Source organism: Dendrobates tinctorius, unplaced genomic scaffold (genome assembly GCF_039654945.1).
Source record: "Dendrobates tinctorius isolate UK_male_01 unplaced genomic scaffold, ASM3965494v1 ptg000230l, whole genome shotgun sequence".
Taxonomy (NCBI): Eukaryota; Metazoa; Chordata; class Amphibia; order Anura; family Dendrobatidae; genus Dendrobates; species Dendrobates tinctorius.
This window is the reverse complement of record NW_027361897.1, coordinates 6,525,119-6,552,342: the sequence shown is the minus strand read 5'-3', so window position 1 is coordinate 6,552,342 and position 27,224 is coordinate 6,525,119. Positions and strand designations below refer to the sequence as shown.

Here is a 27,224-nt window from a genome sequence, read left to right as displayed (position 1 = left end):
TCACGTGTACCATTGATTTTATATAAAAAAAATTAAAATGAGGGTTAGTTTTGTTAAGTTCTTGTCCTCGGTGTTCTTTACACGCAGAGCTCGGGGTATACCCGCAGGCCTTATCTAGTAGCGCAAGCTCTGCGGGACACTTTTCGCTCACTGGATTCAGATAATAAATCTCTGACTTGGATTTTCCTGCAGGGATGGAAAGATCGCCCTTCATAATCTTCACAGCGCTGCCAGCATACAGTTCTCCGCACATGAGCAAGATGTCAACTGCGTGGATTGTCACGGAGGAATTATAGTCAGCGGCTCCAGAGACCGGACTGCCAGGGTAAGTCCTCTTGAAGCTGCCACTCGATCATTCCATCTGACTGTCCGTCTCCCCGATAGACGGTGGACAGGAGAGACTGAGCACTGCAGTGAGGCACATTACTCACACTCATGCTGAAAGCTGATTAGCTAAAAAGGCACGTGTAGTGGAAAGCGGCTGCTGGACGGGAGCCACGCTGTACTCCATGCTATTCCTCTCCTATATTTCACGGAGATTGATCGGGGCGGTTCGATGCCGTTTAACCTTTTTGCTGATAGTAGCAAGAATTTCTGATCTGAAATCCTGAATAAAAAATGTAAAAAAAAAACACAATCAAGATATGTATGCACAGATCAGGACATAATTTAGCTTTTATTATACAGCAGGGCACATAATATGACTGGTTTATACACCAGGACTTACAGTTGTGATACAATCCCTGTTTTCTCTGCTGCAGATCTAGCAGTGCTTGGAATGTTGAGCTTTCTGTTTACACTGTGCATAGGAAGAAGTCTACCAATCAGTGTGGGGGTGAGGATGGCCAGGAGGCAAAAGGAACCTAGTTTTGTAGTGATAATCTACTGCTGATAAAACACTAATTTTATTGAAACAGCAAAACACAGCCCAGTAAGTGACACGTGACTGGAAACGGGGTCTCTGCCCCTATATCCAGCAGCTGTCAGATTGTAAAAACCTGCTGACAGAGTCTCTGTAAAGGGATTGTACAGGATTATAATCGCACAAAAAACATGCTTATCTGCCAAAAATAGCATTGTAATTGTCTATGGGTTGTGCTAGCTTCATTGAAGTTCATGGGGCTCAGCTACAATATCATACACAAGCTGCTGACAGTGCTGCTGGAAAGCAATTTAACTTTTTTATTGCTCATTCGGATCAGTTATAATTAAAAATGTAGAGTTTTCCTTGTTACAATTCTGTTTATTCCTTTTTGAGAGTGTGCGAGTTCAGGGATCTTGAGTATTGGCATCTTCAACCTCTGCTCCATTCATTATCTATAAGACTGTGGGATAACGCTGAGTACAGCAGTCCCATTGACAAAGAATAGAGTGGAGGCCGAACATGTGCATCTCTGCTCCATTCAACATAGTGTTCATCGGGATTCACCCGGGTCCTGCTCTCGGGATTCACCCGGGTCCTGCTCTCGGGATTCACCCGGGTCCTGCTCTCGGGATTCACCCGGGTCCTGCTCTCGGGATTCACCCGGGTCCTGTTCTCGGGGGTTCACCCGAGTCCTGTTCACGGGGCCCACCCGAGAGCGATCTCTAGCTCGCTGGAGTTCTAATCACTGTGAATAGGGGATAACTAGTGCTGAGACTATGTGAACTACTAGGCCTGACTTTAGAATTTAAAGTTCCTCTTACATGTGCCGATTCAGGCCATCAAATGACTGCCAGTAGGAGACATGCTAGCAGTCATTTACCGGCCCATTGAGACCGGCCGATGAACATTTAATGCCCACTGAACAATAGTTAATACCATCTTTCCATGTGCATAGAATATTATGTTATGATAATTGGTTTTAAGCAAGTGTAATTGAAACCAAACAACGAGCGTTTAGCATATCCATGAGATGACTGCCGTCCTGTTAAGATGAGCGTTGCTAGGAGAACTTGTTCGTCGATTGTTGGCTCTTCTAAATGGGCCATAACAGACCACTAGGTGCCAAAGTAATGAAGTTTTTCATTATTTTTAAAAAGTAGCTGTATCTGGAAAAGGGCAAAAGGTATTGTGAAGATGAGACGTCCTGCACTGTTACATCAGACACTAGTCTCGGACAGATATTCTATATTCCCTCCTCCCTCCCGAGCTGTAGAACTCTATAAAACACTTCCAGGCGGCGTCTGCCGGGAATAATCTGACATTGCAGTTAAAACACTCAAACTAGTTTCTCCAGAGCAATGTCATGCAGAAATCTTGTTTCCAGCTGGTTGTACTACTGTTACTCACGCGGGAATTGGGACCGTTTGATCTAAGCGTGCATTTTGAAAGAGTTAGTGAGCGAGTCCGTTTCGGGAGGCAGAGCCCTACTTAAACTAGTCTGAGCTCAGAAAGTTTTATTTTCATTTCACAAGTTTTTACATTATTATTTTAGTTTATTAGGCTTACAGCATAGCATTACTATTTTACTGCCATTTAGATAGAAATCACTGGTAAAAGTGGAGCAGGTGCCCGTAGATGTTGTCCTTGCCCTCATCCAGCAATGAAGAGGACTTTATTTCTCTTAACCAGTGTAAACGATTTGACCAAAACTGCAGAAAGCATAAATTACATAGTGCCCTGTATGGAAACTGTCTAGGAAGAAAGTTAGAGGGGTTGTCTGTTATGTAGATGCTGATGAGCTATCCTAAGGTCATCAATGTGAGTTTGGTGGAGGTCCAGTAGAAGGCACAGATGTTTGGAGCTCTGCCGGTGGCAGCTGGATGTGAGGAGCATATGGGGCCGTACACTCTGTAGGGGCCGTTCTCCGGTGCTCTGGTGCTGAGTGGCATTACTTAGCAACAGCCAGTATCATGGATGACTTGCTGTTCGGCTGATGAGTGGGGGTGGCAGGTTTCAGATCTCCGCCAATTGGATATTGCTACCTATCCTTAGAAAAGGCCATCAATATCCAAAGAGGGGAGAGCTCCTGTAAATGTCCTTGTGTTTTCAGTACTGGCCAGATTCTTCCTTGACATGGGAAGCTTTGTGGCTGGTCCGAACCATTTTGTGCTTACAGCTTCTATGTAAACCCATGTATCACCATGGTTACAAACTATTAAAGCATCCGACTTCTGCAGTCTATTTTAGGGACCTTTCACACTGCGTTCTTCGTCATGTTAAGTGGTCTTGTCGGGGCTTGTGTCCGAACAAAGTGTCCGCCTCCAGTAGTCTTATATGCCAGAAAAGTATACCACCTCTGCCTGCACCATTATAGTTAACTAGCCATGAACCCGTTCTACGCCTGGGTGGCGGGCATTTCTATTGGTATTTGGTCTCCCATCCTGGTATGTACTGCCCCCCTCATCCATATCCTGGTGTGTATGGTACCTCACCCCTCCCCCCAATCCTTGTATGAATGGTACCCCTTTATCCATATACTGGTATTCATGGTTCCCTCACCCCCTAATCCTGGTATGCATGGCACCCCCTCATCCCTATCGTGGTATGCATGGTACCCCTCATCCCTGTCGTGGTATGCATGGTCCCCTCACCCCCCAATCCTGGTATGCATGGTCCCCTCACCCCCCAATCCTGGTATGCATGGTCCCCTCACCCCCCAATCCTGGTATGCATGGTCCCCTCACCCCCCAATCCTGGTATGCATGGTCCCCTCACCCCCCAATCCTGGTATGCATGGTCCCCTCACCCCCCAATCCTGGTATGCATGGTCCCCTCACCCCCCAATCCTGGTATGCATGGTCCCCTCACCCCCCAATCCTGGTATGCATGGTCCCCTCACCCCCCAATCCTGGTATGCATGGTCCCCTCACCCCCCAATCCTGGTATGCATGGTCCCCTCACCCTCCAATCCTGGTATGCATGGTCCCCTCACCCCCCTATCCTGGTATGCTTGGTCCCCTCACCTCCCCCCCCCCCCATCCTGGTATGCATGGTCCCCTCACCCCCCCAATCCTGGTATGCATGGTCCCCTCACCCCCCCAATCCTGGTATGCATGGTCCCCTCACCCCCCAATCCTGGTATGCATGGTCCCCTCACCCCCCAATCCTGGTATGCATGGTCCCCTCACCCCCCCAATCCTGGTATGCATGGTCCCCTCACCCCCTATCATAATATGCATGGCCCTCTCACCCCCCAATCCTGGTATGCATGGTCCCCTCACACCCCAATCCTGACATGAATGGTCCCCCTCACCCCTATTAAACTTCACACATTAAAAAAAAAAATTTATACTCCCCTTTCTTCCCTGTGTCTAGCGCTGTCCTGTTCTGGGCGTGTTGTGGTGCTGGACTCTGCGCCTGCACAGTCCTCACCTTTCCGCCGCCATGTTCTTGAAGACACACTGCAATGTGTGTTCAAGAAAAAGGCGGTGGTAAGTGCGGACTGCGCAGGCGTCGATTCCGGCGCTACAACACGCCCACTCCAGACACCTCAAGACGCAAGACCCCGTCGGCAGCAGCCTCACCGGGTTCGGTATGGTGTTGCGGAGATCGCGGTATGCCTTCAGTGCTTACGCATACCGCGATCTCCTGGGGGGGGATGCGTCACTCTGGGTCCAGACTGCGCAGCCACGTCGCGCTTGCGCTGTCTATAAAGGCTTCAGACAGAGTGCCGCTTAGCCCGTTATATTGTAGATGGACCAGTCAGCGCATACACACGAATCCTGCTTTGGGGGGGGGGGGGGGGGGTTCGGACGTGAACACCAATGGGGCCAAGAACATATGACACAGCGCAGCGTGGAAGCACCTTACTCTGTTCTATTTAATCCCTATGCTAAAAGCAGGTTAGAAAAAGAGATGAAGATTGTGCAAAACACAGTGGATTTCCGCCTGGATATTCAAGTTTCTACAGTGCCAGAAAAATACATAATATATCGGCAGGGTAAACTGACAGGAGCTCTGGGTTTGGGATCCGTTGTGGTTATAGGTGAAAGGTGCCGAGCAAAGGATGATATGTGTGGCTTCTCTCATCTTTGTATCACCGAGGGGGTTTCATTACCGGGAAATGCGTTCTGTGGTAAAGGCCAATATATTGCCTGTAATTAGGGTCAACCATAGAGATCACCTTCCAATTCCTTGTGTTTATCTGTGTCACCAATAGCAAAGATATTCATTTGTACAATTAATGTGAGTGTTTGTCCGCACCAACACCCTCCCACAGGTTCCGTAGATGCCTCTGTAAATGAGGGATGTGCTGACCCCATAGTCACAGCTCTGGCACTTACAGATCTGTTCAGTTCCCAGCTCACCTTACCAAACACTGAGACAATTTGCAAAGTTACGCCATTAAATAATTAAGAATTTGAGCAATAAACCAGAAAGGAGGTGGACATTTTTTTTTCACTTCTGTATATGGGTGTTCACTTCTTTCCAGTTTACTCTTTTCATGATTTCACAATGAATATTTGACCGTCACCGGTTGCAATAAATTGGCATGGTCCATTTTTACACGAAGCAGAGGAATCGCAATCCGACGGGAGCACTAAATGCAGAGAGTGTGGCTGGGACGGAGCCCGCTGGAGTGTTGAGTGCTGTTAAGCCCGGAGAAGCTGCTAATGTACATTCCTGACTGATAGGCCAGAGATAGGCTGCTTCCAGCAATATTTTTAACCTGTTGAAGATAGGGAAGCTTAGCCTAGTTAAGCTTGCCACCTTCATTCAGTTACTCGTGGTGCGATAGTAAATTCCTGTTGACACGACTAAAACACAATCCCCTTTGTGGTCAACAAACACGCGCGCGAAAAGAATTCTGAAGATTTGGGGGATCTTTTGTGCATAAAGAAGGAGCTTAGACATAAAAACACAAACATTCATCAGAGGAGATCATCTGCTTACAGGGAAAGCCATCTCCAGCGATGGGCTGAGAAGCATTGAGCGGATTCAGTTTTATGTCACTTGTAGTCTTGTTTTTACAAATGTATATGTAGCCGATGTCACACTAGATGTTAAGATGCACATATGTGACATGGCTATAGACGGAAAGTCTTCTGCGTATTGCAGATATGTTGGCTTCTATGTAAGGGTGGTTTTACACTTACCGCATTTTTTGCGGTCCATTATTGCGGACGTTTTTGTGGGCCGTATCGTCGCATTTTTTGTGGTGTAAAAAAATGTTTGCGGATCACCGTTTTTTTTTTTTTCTTTTTGTATGGAAATAGTATTGGAGAAAAAAAATGGCGTTCCGCAAAACCGGAAGTTACGGCGTGCCGCAAAAACAAACTTCCGGTTTGTTTATGCGGCCCCATTGATTTAAATGGGCGCCGTGTCCGTACACTGTATAAAAGATTGAGCAAGTTCGAACTTTTATCACAGCTGCAGAAACAGCCCTCACGGCCATACGGCACATGGCGCTCCATTCAATTTTTGCTGGCCGATTTTGCGGCCCCATTGAAAGCTATTGAAGCCGCAAAATCGGGCCGCAAAAATACGGTAAGTGTAAAACCACCCTAAGGGTTTCATACCAAAAAGGATAAAACCTTGAGGAACCTTTGTAATGATGTGTTTCTGCATCAGGCTGTTAATTTTCTACCTTCTGCAAACGTTTCAGGTGTGGTCTCTTTCATCCAACACAGACGGGCGATGGCTGCACACCATTCAGACAGAAGACAGAGTTTGGTCGGTTGCCATAAACCCTGTTTTGAGGTAACGGAAGTATTCAGTGTTTTAGTATTTAATTAATCTTTACCTTTTTATTGTTGGATCTTTCCCATTGCTATAACGCTGCACAAGGGTTTGTCCACACATTGCGTTTTGGCTGCATGTCTTGGTTGCGGGAAAAAAATGCAGCGTCTAACAGTGCCACCAAAGTGAATGAGATTTCTATCATTTCATGCACGCGCTGCTTATTTTTTTCCTTGTAGATTTGAACTTTTTATCTGCAACATGTTGATTCTTTCAGTGTTTTTGCAGCGTTTTTCATTCATTCAAATGAATGGGGGAAAAAAGTGCATATTTTACTCAGTGTTTTATTTTTACTGCCAACACTTGAGTATTTGCAGCAGATTTTTCTACTGCAAAATCAAACTTTTGCATATACCCTGAAGGAAGAAATATTTTCTTCAAAAACACATAAGTATCACTTGTAGTTAAACCCTGCAATCAATAAATGTCTACCTGCTCAATATTTAACACTGCTTGGATGTTTTTGAATGATTTTGAAAAGTCTGTGGCTTTACAGGTGGGCTACCAAAGAGGTAATGACTCCCTATAGGCAAGGTAGAGACTATTTATTGCCATCCCTGCCTTACTGGTCTCAATCTACACAGCGCTCAACTTTTGTAAGTAGTCCTGACTCTTAAGGCCCATGTTCCAGTGATGATATGATGGCTGGGTGCTGGAGACCTGCACGGGCCAGATCAGCTCTGCTGTCTATCCCAGGAGGCTGGAATTTGTCCCACTTATTGGGAAAATCTACAATGAAAAAAGGTGTGAAAAGGTTCCCCCAAACTTCTTATAGGAGGCTGAAAGTGTAAAATACAATAAAAAAGACAAAAAAAAAGGTGAACTTAAAAATAAACACATAGACCGCCACCACAACTTCTAATCCCTTCCATGATGGCACAAAATAATATATCCGTATAACTTCATTAGGGAATTGCACTCCATTGGTAATAGTTGATAATAGACATTGAGATACATGCAGACCGGGATAGAGAGAGTTAGCATACCCACTGCTAAGATGTTATAGTCCAGGGCATTTTACCCTGTGGTGGACCAGTGCATGAACTTGCCTCCTATGGTGATGATCCAAAGATGTACAGTGGGGAAAAAAAAAGTATTTAGTCAGCCACCAATTGTACAAGTTCATTCACTGAAAAAGATGAGAGGCCTGTAATTGACATCATAGGTAGACCACAACTATGAGAGTCAAAATGAGAAAACAAATCCAGAAAATCACCTTGTCTGATTTGGCAAGATTTCCACCATAATTTGCAAAATAAAATAAGTATTTGGTCATTAACAAAAGTTCATCTCAATATTTTGTTATATATCCTTTGTTAGCAATGACAGAGGTCAAACTTTTTCTGTAAGTCTTCACAAGGTTGGCACACACTATTGGTGATATGTTAGCACATTCCTACATGCAGATCTCGTCTATAGCAGTGATATTTTGGGTCTTGCTGGGCAACATAGACTTTCAAATCCCTCCAAAGGTTTTCTATGGGGTTGAGATCTGGAGACTGGCTAGGACCTTCATATGCTTCTTATGAAGCCACTCCTTTGTTATCCTGGCGGTGTGTTTGGGATCATAATCATGCTGAAAGACTCATCCATGTTTCATCTTCAATGCCCTTGCTGATTGAAGGAGGTTTGCACTCAAAATCTCAAGATACATGGCCCTATTCATTCTTTCACGTACGTGGATAAGTTGTCCTGGTTCCTTTGCAGATAAAAAGCCCCAATGCATGATGTTTCCACCCCCATGCTTCACAGGTATGGTGTTCTTTGGATGCAACTCAGCATTCTGTCTCCTTCAAACACAACAAGTTTTGATTCGACCAAACAGTTCTACTTTGGTTTCATCAGACCACATGACATACTCCCAATGCTCTTCTGGATAATCCAAATGTTCTCTAGCAAACTTCAGATGGGCCCGGACATGTACTGGCTTAAACAGGGGGACACGTCTGGCACTGCAGGATCTGAGTCTCTGGTGGCGTAGTGTGTTACTGATGGTAGTCTTTGTTATGGTGGTCCCAGCTCTATGCAGGTCATTCACTAGGTTCCCCCGTGTGGTTCTGGGATTTTTGCTCCCACGAGGTGAGATCTTGTGTGGAGCCCCAGATTGAGGGAGATTATCAGTGGCCTTGTATGTCTTCCATTTTCTTATTATTGCTCCCACAGTTGATTTCATCACACCAAGCTGCTTGCCTATTGCAGATTCAGTCTTCCCAGCCTGGTGCAGGGCTACAATTTTGTTTCTGGTGTCCTTCGACAGCTCTTTGGTCTTCACCATAGTGGAGTTTGGAGTGTGACTGTTGGAGGTTGTGGACAGGTGTCTTTTATACTGATAAGTTCCAACAGGTGCCATTTCTACAGGTAATGAGTGGAGGACAGAGGAGCCTCTTAGAGAAGAAGTTACAGGTCTGTGAGAGCCAGAAATCTTGCCTGTTTTTAGATGACCAAATACTTATTTTCCACCATAATTTGCAAAATAAATCTTGCCAAATCAGACAAGGTGATTTTCTGGATTTGTTTTCTCATTTTGACTCTCATAGTTGTGATCTACCTATGATGTCAATTACAGGCCTCTCTCATCTTTTTAAGCGGGAGAACTTGCACAATTGGTGGCTGAGGAAATACATTTTTTTTTTCCCACTGTATGTCCACCAAATGACTGTAAAGGTGTGGGGGACACGTTTTAAGATACTTGACTTTAGTAGCACTTTGTGCTGTCGAGAAAAAAATAATACATTTTACTTTGTAGAACAAACAGACACATTGGTCCCAGTTCATCATTTGTGTGTGTGTGTTTTTTAACTTGTTTTTCTTATTTGTCTTGTAGTATTCGTTGATGTATCTTGCCCCAAATTGTTTAAAATGTGCACGCGGTTCATGAATTTTGTGCATTTTTTTTTTTACACCCTTTTAAAGCAAAAAGTTACTTGTCCTGCTAAAATATCACAGTAAATTTGCACAAAAATTTGGCAACTTTTGTAAGAATATCAATTTATCAACTAGATGTGTATTTCCTGAAGGAAGCACGGATAGTGCTTTGAAATGGTGCCCGGGCTGCCCCTTTAAGAGAGACTTGTCTGCTGCCCCTGCAAGACTTTCAACTCCGGATCCGTTTTAACTGTGGGTGCCTCTCAGGGGTTACTTTGGCCTGAGGGGCCCCTCAGGGTTTGATTTGGTGGGCGGGGCCCCTCAGGGTCAGATTTGGAGGCCAGGGTGGCTCAGCCTCCGATTTGTAGGCCAGGGTCGATCAGCCTCCGATTTGGAGCCTGGGGTCTCTCAGCTTTCGATTTGGCGCGCCGGCCCTTTAAGAGCCAGTTTGGCTCACTGGGCTTCTAAATCCACTTTGGCGCACATTCTCTCTCAGGGGCATGCGTCATGTGATGAAGCTAGATTTGCATTTGTGCTGTGGGTTTCGCTTTAAGAGCTGAAATTATCTGGCAGAAACTGTGTCCTGCTGGGGTCATGTGAAGTTCGTAGGCGTTGCCATAGTAACTGGGTCTGCCTGCGCATATCAATGAGCTTAACTGTCATTTGAATCGCCTCAGAGCATGTTTTCTCTGTGGCAACATTTTCCCATTGAAAAGCATTGAGACAGTGCATTCCAATTATGGGAAAGAAATTTTTCAAACGCATGTTGCGCAAAAACTACAAATCCGATCGACACGAAAAATACTTAGCACACCACTCAACGCTGGCTTCGAAACGACACCTCAACGGCGTCTGTGCGTGTAGCGGTTCGGGCCGCATTAATTGCGGAAATCAACTGAATAATAATAAGAAGTTAGCAGCGTTCAGATTACAATATAGTGGTTTTTTCAAAAGCACTATAATTAGCTGAAACCATCTGGAGACCCCAAAATTTTGCTCCCAATGAAGAAAATAAAAAAAAAATACACAGGAGAACACACAAAATGAACTTAAAAACATTGAAAAGAAGAATGAAAACAGTATGAAAACATCAAAAAAGGCCACAAACCTATAATCAATTGGGCTATCTTTTTTTTTTTTTGTCCTTTCTTTAAAATTTCATCTGATATCATACCCCACCCCTATAAAAAAAAAAAATGTGAAAATAAGAGTTAAATCTAATTTATTATGAAAAAACAATGACCATTTTTTTAAAACATTGTGTTAACTGAATTTGATAGGACATCCAGACTTGAAAGCTATGTTTTTGAGAAAAAAACAAAAGGTATCTAATCGTGAACGGGGAAAAATGGCTTGGACTTAAAATTTTTAAATAAAACTTTGTTGCCCAAAATGTCATAAAAAATTTTTTTTCTTGCGAATAACCAGACCTCACTCTGTCATCAGAAAAATTTGCCTTACCTTCCTTGGATAGGTGGGTTAGAGGTGACCTCTGAGCGATACCCCTGACTCCGAGAGACGATCAGATGACGTATACATAGGTTTTATTGGAAATTTATGGATCGTAAATGTAATTGTGAATATTTCCCTCTTCAGCTTACAGAAAAGTAAGTAAATGAAAGACAATATGTGTAACCCTGTGTATTATTACCATACCATAGAAAACCCCTCGTCCTCCTCCAGGTATTTGTTAAACGCAGCCGCACGGGCTTTGTTATATAGTAACGTGCCACAGCAGAGTGACAGATCGGAGCCGAGTTGCTCAGAGGCCTGCATTTTGTCAGGTTTTCAAATGATAGATCAAGTTTTAATCTGTAATAGAAATTGGATAGACTACGGGTCTTCAGCTTCGTTTTTATATTGCCTTCTAGCCTAGATTACTCAGATGCTGTTATTTTACGGAATTTACGATTTATTTCTTCTCCAGACTAATGGGATTGAAAAGTTCATGGAAAAGTAATTTTCTGTCCTCGCATACCAACTTTTCCAAAACTTTTTTTTTTTTTATTCTAGTATTCCCTAAACAATGTCACAAAAGAAATAATGTAATATATTTTCGGCATGTGAGTCTTCTTTGAAATCACAATTGGAGCACAGGAGAAGTATGCAAGGATGTGAACAGACTTCTATACAGAGCTCTGTCTGATCCGTACAAAAGTGCACACGATGGTTCTTTCTAGGGTCCTGTGCATTGTCTGGATGGGGGTCACAAAATATTGGGCACTTGTCTTGTGATAGGTTAGTGTAGTCGCTCCTGACGGTTGTACAGCCCAGTATGGATCTCATGACTTTATCTTCTGGACGCTGAACATTTAAAAAAACAAAAAAACGCCAGCATTACAAATATTCTAGAAATGAGCGAATGGATTTTCAGAACGTGGTTCAGCAGCCACATCAAGACAGGAGATCTGTGGATGGCTAACTGTATGCCGACATCTCTTGTGATTAGGAGGCCTAGTACAACATCGTGTGTGTGTGTGTGTGTCTCGATGCAACGATGATGTCAAAACCGGGCAGGAACACTGAGCGTTCCTATGTATGAGGTTGTGGGGGAAATCAAACAATCGTTTGGTGACAAATGTCTAATGTTCAGGAGCCTTAAGAGCCTTCTTGGGAACTGTGTGACCAGAGAGCATTGTATGCTTCTCCGAAAAAACCTGCAGTGGTGCAGTAGAGACTATGGCCCCCATTCATCAAGACGGGCGGTTTTCATGCCATCTTTGATGAAGGGAGCCTGTTGGAGTCAGATGCTCATGATTCATTAAGACGCAAACACCTCTTAATGAATCCGAAGCATCTGAAAAATTTGCGCTTTGATACATATTTTACCCCAGTTGGGGACTGGAGGAAGATTTGTGGCGTAGCAAACACTACCACTCCTCATGAATATATTGAGGCCATTGCCATGCTCCCTTTCCACCCAAGCTCTGCCCACTTTGTCAGAACTGGGCAAAAATGGCGTGAGAATGCCAAAAGGTACAACGTTTTAACGTAGCCTTGTGTTTCACCAATACTTTGTGACTCTTCAAAGCTTTTTACGACAGAATTCTGGCTTAAAGTTTTTGATAAATTGGGCAATATGTTGTTTTTATTTGCTTTCTTTACTGAGTATCATGATGGGTTTAGGTGATGACCCTTTAAGCTCGTTCCTTGTTAGGCCATGCATCAACTTTTCGCCCCAGCTCCATTATGAAGCTGATGACCGTAGATGTCCACACTCTTACTGTCACAATATTTACTAACTGTGTTTCCTTTATAGGGACGAATGATAGATGTGTCTTTAGCAGAGGGGCCGCAGTCCCTCCTTTGACTAAGATTTAAGTCAGTCACCCATTTTATGTGAGACCATGAGGTTCTCCCTCCACCCCAATTATCTATCCACTCTCCACTCCATGCAAATTCTTCTTGAATTAGAGACCATTATCCACGTCATTAATTCTTCAGTTTGATGGCTGGTGTATCACGGCCTGCAACACACTACTGACCTCAGATAATGGAAACCCGCTCTTTAACATATTGATGATGGGAGAAGTTAATTAAAATTCCTGGGAGTAAAGGTGTCAGCCAGCCTATAAACCTGTCATTGAACAACGGGCTCCGAGTGATCTACAATAGGAGAAGAGAGGAGAGGCAAAATCGGTGTTCGGAAGAGTGTAGAGAGATCAGAAGAAGATACATTTCCTAAAATAATAACTCCGTCTCATTTTAGCATGGACGAGCAGTTCCAGAGATCAGACTGCTCGTAGCAAAACCCAGAAGACTTGTGGCCCTGGCAGGATTGTAACAGCTGAAGAACCCTTGACCCAACCTCCACGTCCAGCGTGTGTTCTCCATATGGGTCCAGAGAGCTTCACAGATAATGTTATTTGTTCATGCCTCATCATGATAACGCAGGAGAACACATGTTGCTTTTAGGAAATCTACCCCATAGAGCAATCATTTATGCACTGATAGACCGATTAAATGAACATCCAAAGATCATCCGCGCACTTCCAGTCTGCCGTTTACAACTGATTAAGATCCCGCCAGAGGGTTGAAGGACTGTAAAATCAGCTATATGGTGGTCCAGCCTAACAGAAGACCCTACAACTTTTTTTTGTTTTAAACCAAAAAATAGAGACATCACTACGAGATTTTTACTTTTAAAATAGTTGTGTTGCTTGTGACTTATTAAAAGAAATGGACATAAGAGCAGACTGTTCAGCAATCTGCTAATTGGTCAACTGGTGCTAAGATTCCTTTTCATCTGCACCTGGTAATGGCAAATGGGATATCAAAATTCTCTTTAAATTGTATTTAAATTATTTTTTGGAAAGTGGATGAAGCTTAGCGAGGAGGGGTACGGCCAAAAATTCATCATAATTTACACCACAAAATGTCATGAAATTACCACGGTAATGTAGTCCAGGCCATGAATGGAGTACGTTTCTTAGGCCGAGAACAACTGCTGAAAGAGGCGCTAAATTCATTAAACGGCACACACCTCCTAAAAGAATTGTCCACTTCTCAAACCCCTTCTCAAATGCTATATTCCCCCTAAATAAATAATTATAATATAACTAGTTGGAGACCCGATGCTATTGCATCGGGAGGGCGGTAATGTCACGATGGGGGCAGGCTTTGCAATGTTGAATCTCTCTCCCCATGTGCTCACCCACCTATCCACTCCTCTCTTTCCCCATGTGCTGACTTCTCACGTCTGTGCTCTCTTCCTTGACCTGTCTACCCCTGTGCTATCCCCCTTGTCTGCTGTCTCTCTCCTTCCTGTGTTGTGTAATCCCCTCATGTGCGCTGTCTCTCTCACCCCTGTGTCTGACTGTGTACAGAACATACCACAGCTCCTGGGCAGGGGAGGAAGCAAAAGACAATACTGACATTACAGCAGGAGATCGCAGAGGATACATTTTGTGAGGTAAAATATTGTTTCTAAACAGTCAGTGAAATATTTTACCTCACAAAATGAATCCTCTGTGATCCCCTGCTGTAATGTCAGTATCGTCTTTTGCTTCCTCCAGGAGATGTGGTATGCTCTGTACACGGTCAGACACAGACAATTTTTAAAATGAACTTTCATTCGTGGGAAAACCCCTTTAATGTGACCGGCTTCCTCTGCCTGTAGACACGTTGCGCATCTGCTGCTGGGACCAGCAGAATAATTCATTGCACCTGCGAGGAATTTGCGCAGGCGCGGTGCAACGGTGTTCTGCTGGTGGTACCGCGCAATGGCTGCGTGAGTGTGAGAGGTGCGTATGGCGTTTAGTGTGTGTGGTGCGACGGTGTTCCCCTGGTGGTACTGGGCAATAGGTTGGTACCAGCAACAGTTTCCATATTGAGACACCCATCACTTGGGTGTCCCAATATGGTGGTCGGTGAACTTCCTCTGCTTGGAATTCTGGGATACGGTGACATCTGGACAGAACAGGAAATGAAAACATTACAAGGCAATTATATACTTTAAATAGATTAATAACTATAAATAATATAACATTCTATACTGACCTCTGGCACCACTCCAAAAATGATGATGATACTAGGTTTCCCGGGGCTTGTGTGATGTTGGGGGGGAAATATAGCAATTGAGAAGGGGTTGTCCGAGTGGTGGACAACCCCTTTAAGAGGTCTGTGACTTTTAATGAATTAGGCACATCTTGCTTAGACAGAGCCTTCAAGGCTAGTGTGCAGAATGCTAGTCTTGATGAAATGGGACAATGACTCTAAATTATTTATTATTATTTCTTTTTTTTTACTCTACCTTATCTATGTCAATATGTGATTTTTATTTTTTATTTTTTTATGTTTTCATTTAGTAAAAAAAAGGTTTGTGTAAGGGACAAAATGTCATAATTCACTTCCTTCTTTTCTTCCTTCCTTTTTCTATTTGTTCTTTTTTTATTTTTGTTCTATCTGTTTTTATCTTCTTTATTCTATTCTATCTTTGCTTTTTCACTTTTTTTTGGGGGGGGGTTATTTCTCTATCATCTTTTTGTTTTTATTTTTCATGTCTCTGGTTCTTTTTCTCTCATTTATGCTTTTTTTTTTTTTTTTCTTTTTCTCTTTTTTTCCTTCTCTAAAATTCTATCTTTTATTTTTCTTTATTTCTTTCTCTGTATTTTTTTCATTTCGTTTCCCTCCCCCCGCTTTTATGTCTCTTTACATATCTATAGGTACATATACACACTTTCATAGGATGCTTCTATAACAATTTGTGTGTAGGTGTGATCATTTGATTCCGTCTTTTATCTGATGAGTGATACTGTTTGGCTTGCTGGTGCTGGGCAGCGTGCCTTTTGTTTTTTCAGCTTTGATCAGTGCCCTGCCAACAGATAATTTAGGAATCGCATCCCCGGGTGGAAGTGTGTAGTTAATGTTAAAATTACTTTCTTTTCCCCTTTATTTCTCTTGGGTGATGAAGCAGAGCAAGAGAGCAGACAGGGGCTATAAATCCTGCCGCTATAGGAGGCTATCTTTCTACATCTCTTCAGTTTCACCGACAGATAAACGTTTGTTCACAAATCAGTAAAGTTTGTTTTTTAACGCGGATAATAATTTACTGTAGAATCCTAGACTTTGTTTTCCTATTACCCCGTTGTCTATGGTCCTGCTGGCCACTCCAGTCCTTTCAACCCAATGGCCTGTCTAAGTGTTAAAATTCATCACTGGGGATTTCTGTGGGGTCCCTGTTAAAGATCCTCATCATCCCAAAAGTGAAGGAGCCATTTATTTTATATATTATACTTGCATATATAGCACCACAGCACTTTCAGGCATCATTCCTGTCCCCATTGGGGCTCACAATCTAACGTGTGTGGGAGGAAACAGGAGAACGCAGAGGAAATCCAGGGTAACATGGGGAGAACATACAAACTCCTTGCAGATGTTTTCCTTGGTGGGATTTGGACCCAGGAGCCCAAGCTCCGCAAAGCACCAGTGCTAACCACTGAGCCACTGTACCCCCTTGTGAGCATTGCAGCCAATCAGTGGCTACTAATGGGCTGCAACCCTCGCATCTCATAGACGTCCCAGTTTCGTTCGAAGGAAGCGTGCGTGAAGCAGCGCCTTAACTGCTGGTTATTGGCAACAGCCGTCACGTCATAATATCACACGAGCGCCAGGAGACCTGACAGCAGGAAGGGAATATGAGGGTTTTTGTTTTTTTTTTCCAGTTCACGCTCTACTCGATAAAGAGCATTGTTAATTAGTGTTGATTCCATTGTCTATCTGAAAATAAAAATCTGGGCAAAATCACCTCCAGCTAATTACTGAAATCATTGCTTTCCCCAGCATCTATGAGGCTTCCTTTATTGACCCTAGTACTTGGAGATGTCAAAAGTATTTTTCAAGTGTGACACTTTTAACACTTTTTAGATTGCTATTAAAGGGGATCTGTCACCCTTTTTTCCCCTATTAGCTGCCGGCATAGACATCAGGGGCTTATCTACAGCATTCTGTAATGCTGTGGATAAGCCCCCGATGTAACCTGAAAGAGAAGAAAAACACGTTATATTATACTCACCGAGGTGGGCGGTCCCGACCGGCGCCTCCCTTCTTCATGCGATGACGTCCTCTTCTCTCGTCCTGTAATGGCTCCGACGCAGGCGAGAGTCCTGCAGTGAGAAGGCGTCGGGAGAGGTCTGGTGCCTGCGCACTGCAGAATTCTGCTCTGCCCTCAACAGGGCAGAGCACTGCGCCTGCGCTAGAGCCATTTCAGGACGGGAGAAGAGGGCGTCATCACATGGAGAAGGGAGTCGCCGGACCGCAACACCCATTGGACCGGACCGCCCACACCGGTGAGTATAATATAACGTGTTTTTCTTCTCTTTCAGGTTACATCGGAGGCTTATCTACAGCATTACAGAGTGCTGTAGATAAGCCCCCGATGTCTATGCCGGCAGGTGAAAGGCCAAAAAAAGGGTGACAGATTCCCTTTAACTGCTGGTCAAGAAGGTAATTACCTAACTAAAAAAGCCAAAACGGAAAATAATTTTAAGTTCTTAGTTTTGTATAATTTTTCTTTTCATTCTGCTGTTATTTCAGCATATAGCTATTAAATTTAGTAGATATTTTTTATTACCATAACTTGCATATTTGTTTCACTCTTTTCATTTGTACCTTATTGTTTACACAGAGAAGTCCCTAGCACTGATGTGCACTGTTAATCTTAAAGGGTTATTCTCATCTCCAAGATCCCATCCCAATATGTAGTAGGTGTAATAATAATAATGGCAAATACCTCCCATTAGAAATGTAGTACAGTATAGTTCTTCTGATTCGCTATGTCTCTTTCCCCATGTGCTGGGCATTGCATTAGCTTAGATATCCATAGTTACAACCACTGATAAAAGTGACAGTAGTTGTAACCATGGATCCCTGAGCGACTGCAAAGCCCTGCAAATGGGGCGAGCAACATTGCTTATCAGAAGAACTATACTACATTTCTAATTGGAGATACTTGCTAATATTATTATTATACCTATTTTACATATTGGGATAGGATCTTGAAGATCGGAATAGCCCTTTAAGCTCCCCATAGACATTACATAGCTGTCGGTTGTATGATGGTTTAGATGATTGTTGGGCTGACAGCTCTCTCGCCCGGCTCTCACTCGTCCGAGCGCTACTGTGTTCTCTATGACAGAGCCGCTGCCAGACATTTCTGGTGGCCGCTTATCTTTTAGAGAACAAAACTCAGACATGCCGAGTCCTTATCTGTTTCCCACAATCCGCTATCGGGAACCCCCATGCTCATTTGACTAACGATCAACATTAAAGTGTATAGAGCCTTTACTGTAGCAGGTTCTGCGCCAATAGAAAATGGCACCAGAGATCTTGTTGAAGTCCTGAACTTTTGTTGGAAAGGAAAGTATCTATGATATGTTATGAATTTTTTTTTTTTCTTTATTTCTGGTATTTTTTTTAATCTTTTTCCATTCCCCCCCCCCCCACCTTTTAAGAGTCTTTTTTTTTTTTTTCTTTTTGTGTATATTTTGAGCTGATAATATTTGGTTTCGCTAAAACTTTTGTTCTGTTTGGCATTTAAGGCTGTTTTTTTTCTGGAAAGATGTATATTTCCTTTAAATTGTGAAATATTCACTGCAAAGTTTTTTAATTTGTGGCTTTGACCCCCTCTAATGCCATTAGGACATGTCAGAAGATGTTTTATAACAAAAATCCCTTTAAGAGGGTAAAGGGTTACAACAATTGACTCTGAAAAAATATACAAAGAGTCAGATGAATGTAGTATAGTCCTCTGTTGTTCCAAGCTGATAGGATGACATCCGTAGGATGACTAGGGATGAGCAGACTCATGAAAGTTCGGGTTCGACCGAACTTTAATCCAAAGTTCGGTTCGGGTAAGAACTGTACCCAAACCCCATAGGTTAATCATGGCTGAGACGTGAAAATCAATGCGTATGCCACTTTGGATGTCATGTAACAGTGAGGAGCAGAGCTTGTCGGAAAGCTCATGTACACACATTGAGGGAATGGTCTTGGTGTAAGTATAGAAGGCTGATAATTCTCTATATACTGTGCCCTATTGCCCCACACAGGCAGCTTGTTAGACGTGGTGCATTTATCTCTGACATAAGATGCGAAGAATTGGGAGTAACCCACTCGGCTCTAGTAACATGGCATAAAGTTGATTTATTTTGCTATTTTAGGGCTATAGACATAAGCTGAATAAAAGCCAGTGGGAGTCTTCTCCAGGAATTAGTTTCCCTTATTTTGAAATGTATATAATGATTTTCTGCATTGTATAAAGATTCGTTCTCCATTTACCCACATTATGATACTTGTATCTGTAATAAACGTTATTATTTCAGCTTTTAATCCTTAATGGCAGAATAAATTCTAGTAATCTGGCAGCTAAGCATCTCTCCACTAAACAGCTGCCTGGGTATTACAGCTCAGGGGGTGTATGGATAAAGCAATGTTTTATAATTCCTCATGCCATCTTATTGACGTCAAAGTGTGAAAACTTACAGACCTCTATACACATCCGGGCTCTTTCTACATCGTTTAATTAGTGAAAAGAAGAAGAAAACACAACACATAATGTATCCACTACTTGGCCCTGATCTTTTGAAGGCATTTTAATATTAAGGTACTGTCACACTAATCGATGCACCAGCGATCCCGACCAGCGATATGACGCGGTCAGGATCACTGGTGCATCGCTAAGTGGTCGCTAGTGAGCTGCCACACAGGCAGACCTCACCAGCGACATAGCAGCGGTCGGGGGTCGCTACTTACCTGTCAGACAAGGCGATCCTGACGTCCGCCCGCCCGCGTCCACACGTCGCTCGTCGGCGTTACAGGAAGCCCAGCAGGAAGCACCCGACGAGAAACGGCCCAGGCCGTTCTCGCGCGATCAGCGATAATCAGCGGGGGAGCTGTCGGAGGTAAGTATCAGACATAGCGATATCGCTAGCAATATCGCTGCAGCGTCACAAAAACCAGTGACGTTATAGCGATATTGCTAGCGATATCGCTTAGTGTGACAGGCCCTTTAGTCTTTGGGCGTGTAGCAGTCTGCAGTCTTCTAGAAAGTTCCAACATGACTGCTGGGTTTTTTGTTCTCTTATAGTCTTAGAGATCTAGCACTTATGTTGGGTGATTTATGGCAAACTAAACATTGAGGCTCATCCCAAGGGAGAATCTTCCAAGATTTAGAGAATGTTTGTTCGATTTCAAGCAAGCTTAAACCGTAATTACCATAAGCAAGATTAAAAGTGCTCCATGGACATGCACCATCAACTCTTCACCTGGATGTGGTGATCACCTCACCATGTGAATAGAAGGCCAGAAGATTATTATTATTATTTATTTATATAGCACCATTGATTCCATGGTGCTGTACATGAGAAGGGGTTACATACAAATTACAGATATCACTTACAGTAGACAAACTAACAATGACAGACTGATACAGAGGGGAGAGGGACCCTGCCTTTGCCGGTTTACATTCTACAGGATGGTGGGGAAGGAGACAGTAGGTTGGTGGGTTGCAGCAGCTCCGGTGTTGGTGAGGCAGTCACTCCAGTAGTGGTAAGTAGGCAGCGGGGTCATTGCAGGCTGTAAGCTTTCCTGAAGAGGTGGGTTTTCAGGTTCCGTTTGAAGGATCCGAATGTAGTTGATAGTCGGATGTGTTGGGGCAAAGAATTCCAGAGGATGGGGGATATTCGGGAGAAGTCTTAGAGACGATTAGGTGAGGAGCAAATAGGTGTGAAGGAGAAAAGGAGGTCTTGGGAGGACTGGAGATTACGTGAGGGATGATATCGTGAGATTAGATCAGAGATCTATGGAAGAGAGAGGTTATGGATGGCTTTGTAGGTCAGTATTAGTAATTTGATAATTAAGGCAGCACTCTGTAGCGCCATAGCTTGCAAACATGAAATATGAAAGTTGAACTGCATAATTGCATTAGAAATATGAAAAATTGAGAATGCTTAGCGCATAAATTGGCCAATTCATGTGTACCTGGAAGCCACGTTAAGGCGAATCTCGTTTTCCAGGACCTAACACTGCCATTTTTCATATTTCTAATGCAGTTATGCAGTTCAACTTTCATATTTCATGTTTGCAAGCCATGGCGCTACAGAGTGCTGCCTTATTTATTTGATTATATATGAGTTGGTGACTCTAGATAAGCACCCGTTCACACCTAGTCTATATTTGGATGTGATGGACAGTTTTTTGAAATTAGTATTAGTAAATTGAATTGGATACACTGAGGGAATGGGAGCCAGTGAAGAGATTTGCAGGGGGGAGAAGCGGAGGAGTAGCGAGGAGAGAGATGAATTAGTTGGACAGCAGAGTTAAGGATGAACTGGAGAGGTGGGAGAGTGTTAGGAGGGAGGCCACAGAAAAGGATGTTGCAGTAGTCGAGGCGGGAGATGATGAGGGCACGCACAAGCATTTTAAGATTGAGGGTTGAGGAAAGGATGGGTTCTGAAAATATTTTTGAGCAGGAGGTGACAGGAGGTAGAAAGAGCTTGGATATGCGGTTTGAAGGACAGGGCAGAGTCAAGGGGTACTCCGAGGCAGCGGTCCCCTTTTCCCTCCCCGTGGAATTGCAGGGAGGGTGAGTTAGAATAATACGTGGTCTGACCTGCACCCTGACTTTTTAATTGGTGTCTATGGGTCTGACAGACAAAGCCGAAGGTAGAAAGTGAAAGAGGTAAAAGTTTTCCTCACTGCTGTCACAGCCGGAAGAAACAGGGGAAACGGCAGCCAGACATTTATACTGATTCCATAGATAGTGATAAATATCCATCGTAGGACAACCCCTTTTTTTGCTTCCCAAAGGCGGCAATTTATCTGTGACTGCTGCCAAATTTTATTGAAGTTTTTGCGCCTCTTCTTTAACACCAGGTTAGTCCTTACTTACTGAGTGAGCAAGTCCTAAGGAAATGTCTCTAAAGTAAAATGGTTGATCTACTGTAAAGAAGGCAATCTTCACCCTCTCCTACGTGGCTTGCATATTAAGGCTATGTGCACACGTAGATTTTCGTCCTGCGGATTTTTCCGTGCAGATTTTAAGAAATCCACAGGTCAAATGACCTGCATTTTTCCTGCGGATTTCTTCCTTTTTTATTGCGGTTTTTGTGCGGTTTTCCACTGCGGTTTTCCCCCTGCGGATTTGGAGAATTGAGCAGGTGGAAAACCGCACAAAAGAAGTGACATGCTGCTTTTTTTTGGACCGCACAAAAACCGCGCGGAAAAAAACGCAGCGTCTGCACAGCAGGTTTTTTTTTTCATTGATTTACATTGTACTGTAAATCACAGTGCGGATCCGCAGGAAATCTGCATCGTCTGCACATGGCCTAAATCTTCTTTTAGTGATTTTGGTGCGAACGATGTCTGAATGATTTTATATTAAGTTTATGGTGCGGACTTCGGTTTTGCCAGATTGGTTCTAATTTCTGAGATATTTAATAGTTAATTACAGTAGAATTCTGGCTTGAAAAAGTGGCTTTTATGGCATTGTAAGACTATAGATTGTAATACATATATGGAATATTTATTAATAATAATCATCTTTATATAGAGCCAACATATTCCGCAGCGCTTTATTCCCTAGGACACTGATAGTCAAAAGACCAAAAGCTATTGCATTTGTTATCGCACAGGTCGCACTGAGGGAATGCATTGTTTCCATGGATGAATTATCTCAAAAACTACAACCAATTCAGCAAAAGGAATGGGAATTTTCATTTCAGCACCCTGAAAATACTCTAAATCCATTCAAAAAAAAGTTTTAAATTTTTTTTTTTATGCTGCCCCCCCCACACTCTCCATTTCAGTGAACACAATTGCAGATTGCTTTTCTTCTTGCGAGGGTTCTTGCACGCCACCGTTTTTTATAGGACGAGCGATGTCCACGGTTTTGACAGATCACACTCATACCTTTGTTATTCATTGGGGATGGGCACATGTCCGATTTTTTTTTTTTTTTTTTTTTTTTTTGTGAAAAATGGGTCCGTGAGGAAAAAAAATCCAAGTGCGGTCCGATTTTCACAGACTGTCGCGAAAAGCGGATCACAGGCTGATCAGATCCTGATTAGCACAATAGGACCGATTTTCTCGGATTGAGAGAGAAATACGGTCCTTGCGCCTAACTTAAAAGTAACAAATTGGAACTTTATTTTTTAAAGTGGCCTTTTATATCTTTTTTTTTTTTTTTAATATACATTTATTTCAGCAAATATTATTTCTTTAATCTTCCACCTTTACTGCAAAAATATTGAGTTTGTGGTTGAAAAAAAATAAATGGGTTGAACGTTACAAATCTCTGTATTATTAGCGTTACACACTGTTACAATGGACTGTAGATGTGCGTGATAAAGGAGGACAAATGAGGGAATGAGTTGGGACTCTGGGACCTTTTTCTTCCCAGGCTGGATACACTTGTAAGTAAAGCGATGTATTTGAGAACAAATACTTAATAATATGTTCTCTCCGGCATAGAGCATCTTTGATTAGGTGTAGGTCAAAAGAATTTCCACATTGTGGCCTTTCGTCACTCGGTGTGATTGGCAGGCTGTCGTCGGAGGGAGCGCGGCCTCTGCCTTTCATCTCACTTAGTAGTGCACAGGGACAATAGGAAGCAGATTTTCCTTGTTGATTCTCATTTGAAAAGGTCTGGTATCTCTACTAGGTACCTGTAACATGGGGGTCTTGATTGGGGTCTCATAAAGGGCTCTGTCAGTATGTCCAAAGGCCAAGAATACAAAAGCTATCAGTGGGTGGGGGTCTCAGCTGACCACTGAAGAAGGGAGGGGAGGGCCTGAGAGGCAGTGGAGGGAGAAGTAACCCCCGATGAGAGCCTTAAAGAGAGAGCCATTTTTGTCTAAAACCCATCAAGCACATCTGCAGAATTGTCCCAGTTGCTGCCTCCCAGTTTCAAAAGAAAATGATCGTTTGATAAACCGTCCTGATTCACCACTTTCTCACAAGAGCTAGAGACTCACCTTTGACCTTCGTATGATTTCACATTAGGCCAGGCTTTTCTTTCTGCCTCAAATTGCTATAGAAACTTTGAAATGCATCTCTTGCTTTTCTATATTCCCTCACCCCTCCTTCTCTCTCTCCCTCGCTCACTCTCTCTTCTTTTCCTCTGTTATTACTCCGTGTGCATTTCTGCTTTTTCCCCCTTTATTATTTTCCCCTCACTTGGGCTTTGTAAAGCCCAACACTTTTTTTCCCTCTTTTTCTAGAGTTGGGTAAGTAATTAGTGTTACCAAAAAAAAAAAAAAATACAACGGTCAGTCTTCTCATTCCCACAATTTGCTCACATCGGCGATTTGAAGAAGGAAAAAAAAGGAACAGGTGGTGCTTGACAGCCACGAACAATTTATTATCTCATGGCAGATCCGTAATCTACGTGCTGAACTTATGTATCATCTTGGAAAAAAAGGTGATTATTCTAATGAAGCAAAGAAAAGTTTGGATACGCTTGTCTGGTAGTAAAAATGCACATCTTCATATTGCAACTGTTGATAGACAAAAAAGACTGAGTTTCCCCCCTGCCATTTGTAAATGTCAGTAATGTGGATTTTTAGTCCAATTTTTTTTTTTTTTTTAAATTTTACCTACTGATCACATGATTTTAACTGCAACGATCAAAATTCTGCCCGACCTAGTTGGTGATCTTTTTGAAATGAAGACTTTTGAGGATTAGACATCTTTTTGTTTTTTTGCATATACAGCTGGTGAAATAAGTATTGAACTCGTCACCAATTTTCCAAGTAAATATATTTCTAAAGCTGCTATTGACATTAAATTCTCACCAGATGTCGGTAACAATCTATCCAATCCACACAGGCAAAGAAATCAACACATACATGTCCATAAATTGTGTGTAATGATGAGAAAGGACCCAGGGAGAACGTATTAAACACATTAAGAAAGAGAGGTTCAAAAACCCATGGAAAGTCATGACACCAACTGAAACGTCAATAATCAGAAATCCTGCCACTTAGTGAAAAATAATATCAGCTGCCTCAACTGATGGCCTATAAAAAGGTGTCTCATTCCCAAGGTGCCACACACAAAATATCTCATGATGAGTAACACCAGCGAGCTGTCTCAAGACCTTAGCAACCTTATTGTTGCAAAACATTACTGATGGCATTGGTTACAGAAGAATTTCTAATTTGAAGGTTACAGTGAGCACTGTTGGGGCTATAATCCGGAAGTGAAAAGAGCATAATTTCACCATAAACCAGCCACGATCAGGTGGTCCCTCCTCCCACTATTTCAGGCAGAGGAGTGAAAAGAATTATCGGAAGAAGAGTTGAAGTTCAAGAGCCAAAGACCATCTGTGGAGAGCTACAGAAAGACCTGGAATCAATAGGTACAATTGTTTCAAAGAAAAAACTATGTAATCTTCTCAACCTCCATTCTCAACCTCCAACCTCCTTCTCAACCTCCTGTATGCACTCTCACCACGCAAGACTCCGTTGCTGAACCAAAAGCATGTTTAAGCACGTTTACAGTTTGCTCAGCAACATTTAGACAAGCCTGTGAAATAATGGGAGAAAATGGTTTGGTAAGATGAGACCAAAATTGAACTCTTTGGATGTTATAATACACACGTTTGGAGGTTAAAAGGCACTGAATATCACCTCAAAAACTCCATACCAACAGTGAAGTTTGGAGGTGGGAACATCATGGTGTGTAGCTGTTTTTCAGTATATGCAACTGGCAAACTTCATATGATTTGAAGGAAGGATGAATGGACAAATGTACCCAGTTATTCTTGATAAAAATCTGCTGCCGTCTAACAGGATGATGAAGATGGAACAAGGGTGGACATTTCCGCAAGACAATGATCCTAAACACACAGCCAATGAAAATTCGCAATTGGTTTCAGAGAAAGAAAATAAAGCTGCTAGAATGGCCGAGTCAATCACATGACCTGAATCCAGCAGAAAATTTATGGAAGGGACAAAAGCTCAGAGTTTATAGAAGGAGCCCACGGGGCCTTCAGGATTTGAAGAGCGTTTGTGTGGAAGAATGGTCCAAAATCACACCTGAGCAATGCCTGCAACTAGTTTCTACATACATGAGGCATCTTGAAGTGGTCATCACCAACAAAGGCTTTTGTACGAAGTATTTAAATAAATTTCAATGAGCGTGTGCCATACTTTTTCCCCTGTCATTTCTCATTATTACACATGGACATCTAATGTTTGATTTCTTTTTCTGTGTGGATTGGATGGGTTGTTACTGACATCTGATGAGAATTTCATGTCAGTAGGACCTTTAGAAATATATTTATTTAGAAAATTGGAGGCGTGTTCAATACATATTTCACCCGCTGTGTGCATGTATGTAGGTTACTTGGACTCATGAGCAATCTCAAGATCTGAAATCACAAATCACTGTCCGCTATTCAAAAGAGCACTTTGTTTTATGTGGCATATATTGATCTTTTTTTATGCTCTGTTTAACGGTCTGAAAATATAAACATCAATGCTCTAAAATATATGTGTACACATACACCTAAACGTTCCTATCCACTTTTGGATGAAAATGGGTTGAACCCGCTGATTTTTGGCAGGACTGGCTGACCATATGACGTGTATGGAGTCCTCCCAACTTTCCCTGTTTCAGTTGAGAAGTATGAGTCTGTTAGAATTTCTACGTAATTATTATTGATTAATATAGCTCCATTCATTACATGGGGCTTTACATGTGAAAAGGGGTATATAAAAAACAAGTACAGTAATCTAAGGCAGGGTTCACAATGCGTTACGGGCAATCCGCTAATGGGATCCTTTAAATAGCGGCGCTAACGCTATCTAACGGATCTGTTAACGCCATTGCCCGCAATGATACTAACGCATGCCAAAATCAGCATGCATTAGCAAGTATGCATTAATTCATGACGCACCCTCGAACGCTGCTTGCAGCATTTTTGGGTGCGTTGACATTAACGCACAGCGAACGGACCCATTCGCTGTACATGGGACTGTATGGGCTAATGCATGGTAGCGCTTGGTACCGGAGCGCTACCATGCGTTAACACATACCGTTAGCTCTAGGACGCTAAAGATGTAAAAAATTACATCAGCGTTAGCACATCCGTTTAACGGATCCGTTAAACGGATGCCCTAACGCAGTGTGAACCTAGCCTTAAACAATAGAAGTCACCGAGTGGTACAGGAGGAGAGAGGACCCTGCCCGTTAG

At 42.8% G+C, this 27,224-nt stretch overlaps 1 protein-coding gene across 5 annotated transcripts in view; it reads left to right on the top strand.

The window, feature by feature from the left end:
• The window catches only part of FBXW4 (F-box and WD repeat domain containing 4), a 224,324-nt gene that overhangs the window by 75,046 nt on the left and 122,054 nt on the right, over positions 1-27,224 (top strand). For all 5 annotated transcript variants that reach the window (XM_073555815.1, XM_073555816.1, XM_073555817.1 and 2 more), the window contains 2 exons: positions 193-325; positions 6,531-6,625. In XM_073555815.1, the coding sequence (XP_073411916.1) occupies positions 193-325; positions 6,531-6,625 (228 nt within the window). The remainder of the gene's footprint in view (positions 1-192; positions 326-6,530; positions 6,626-27,224) is intronic.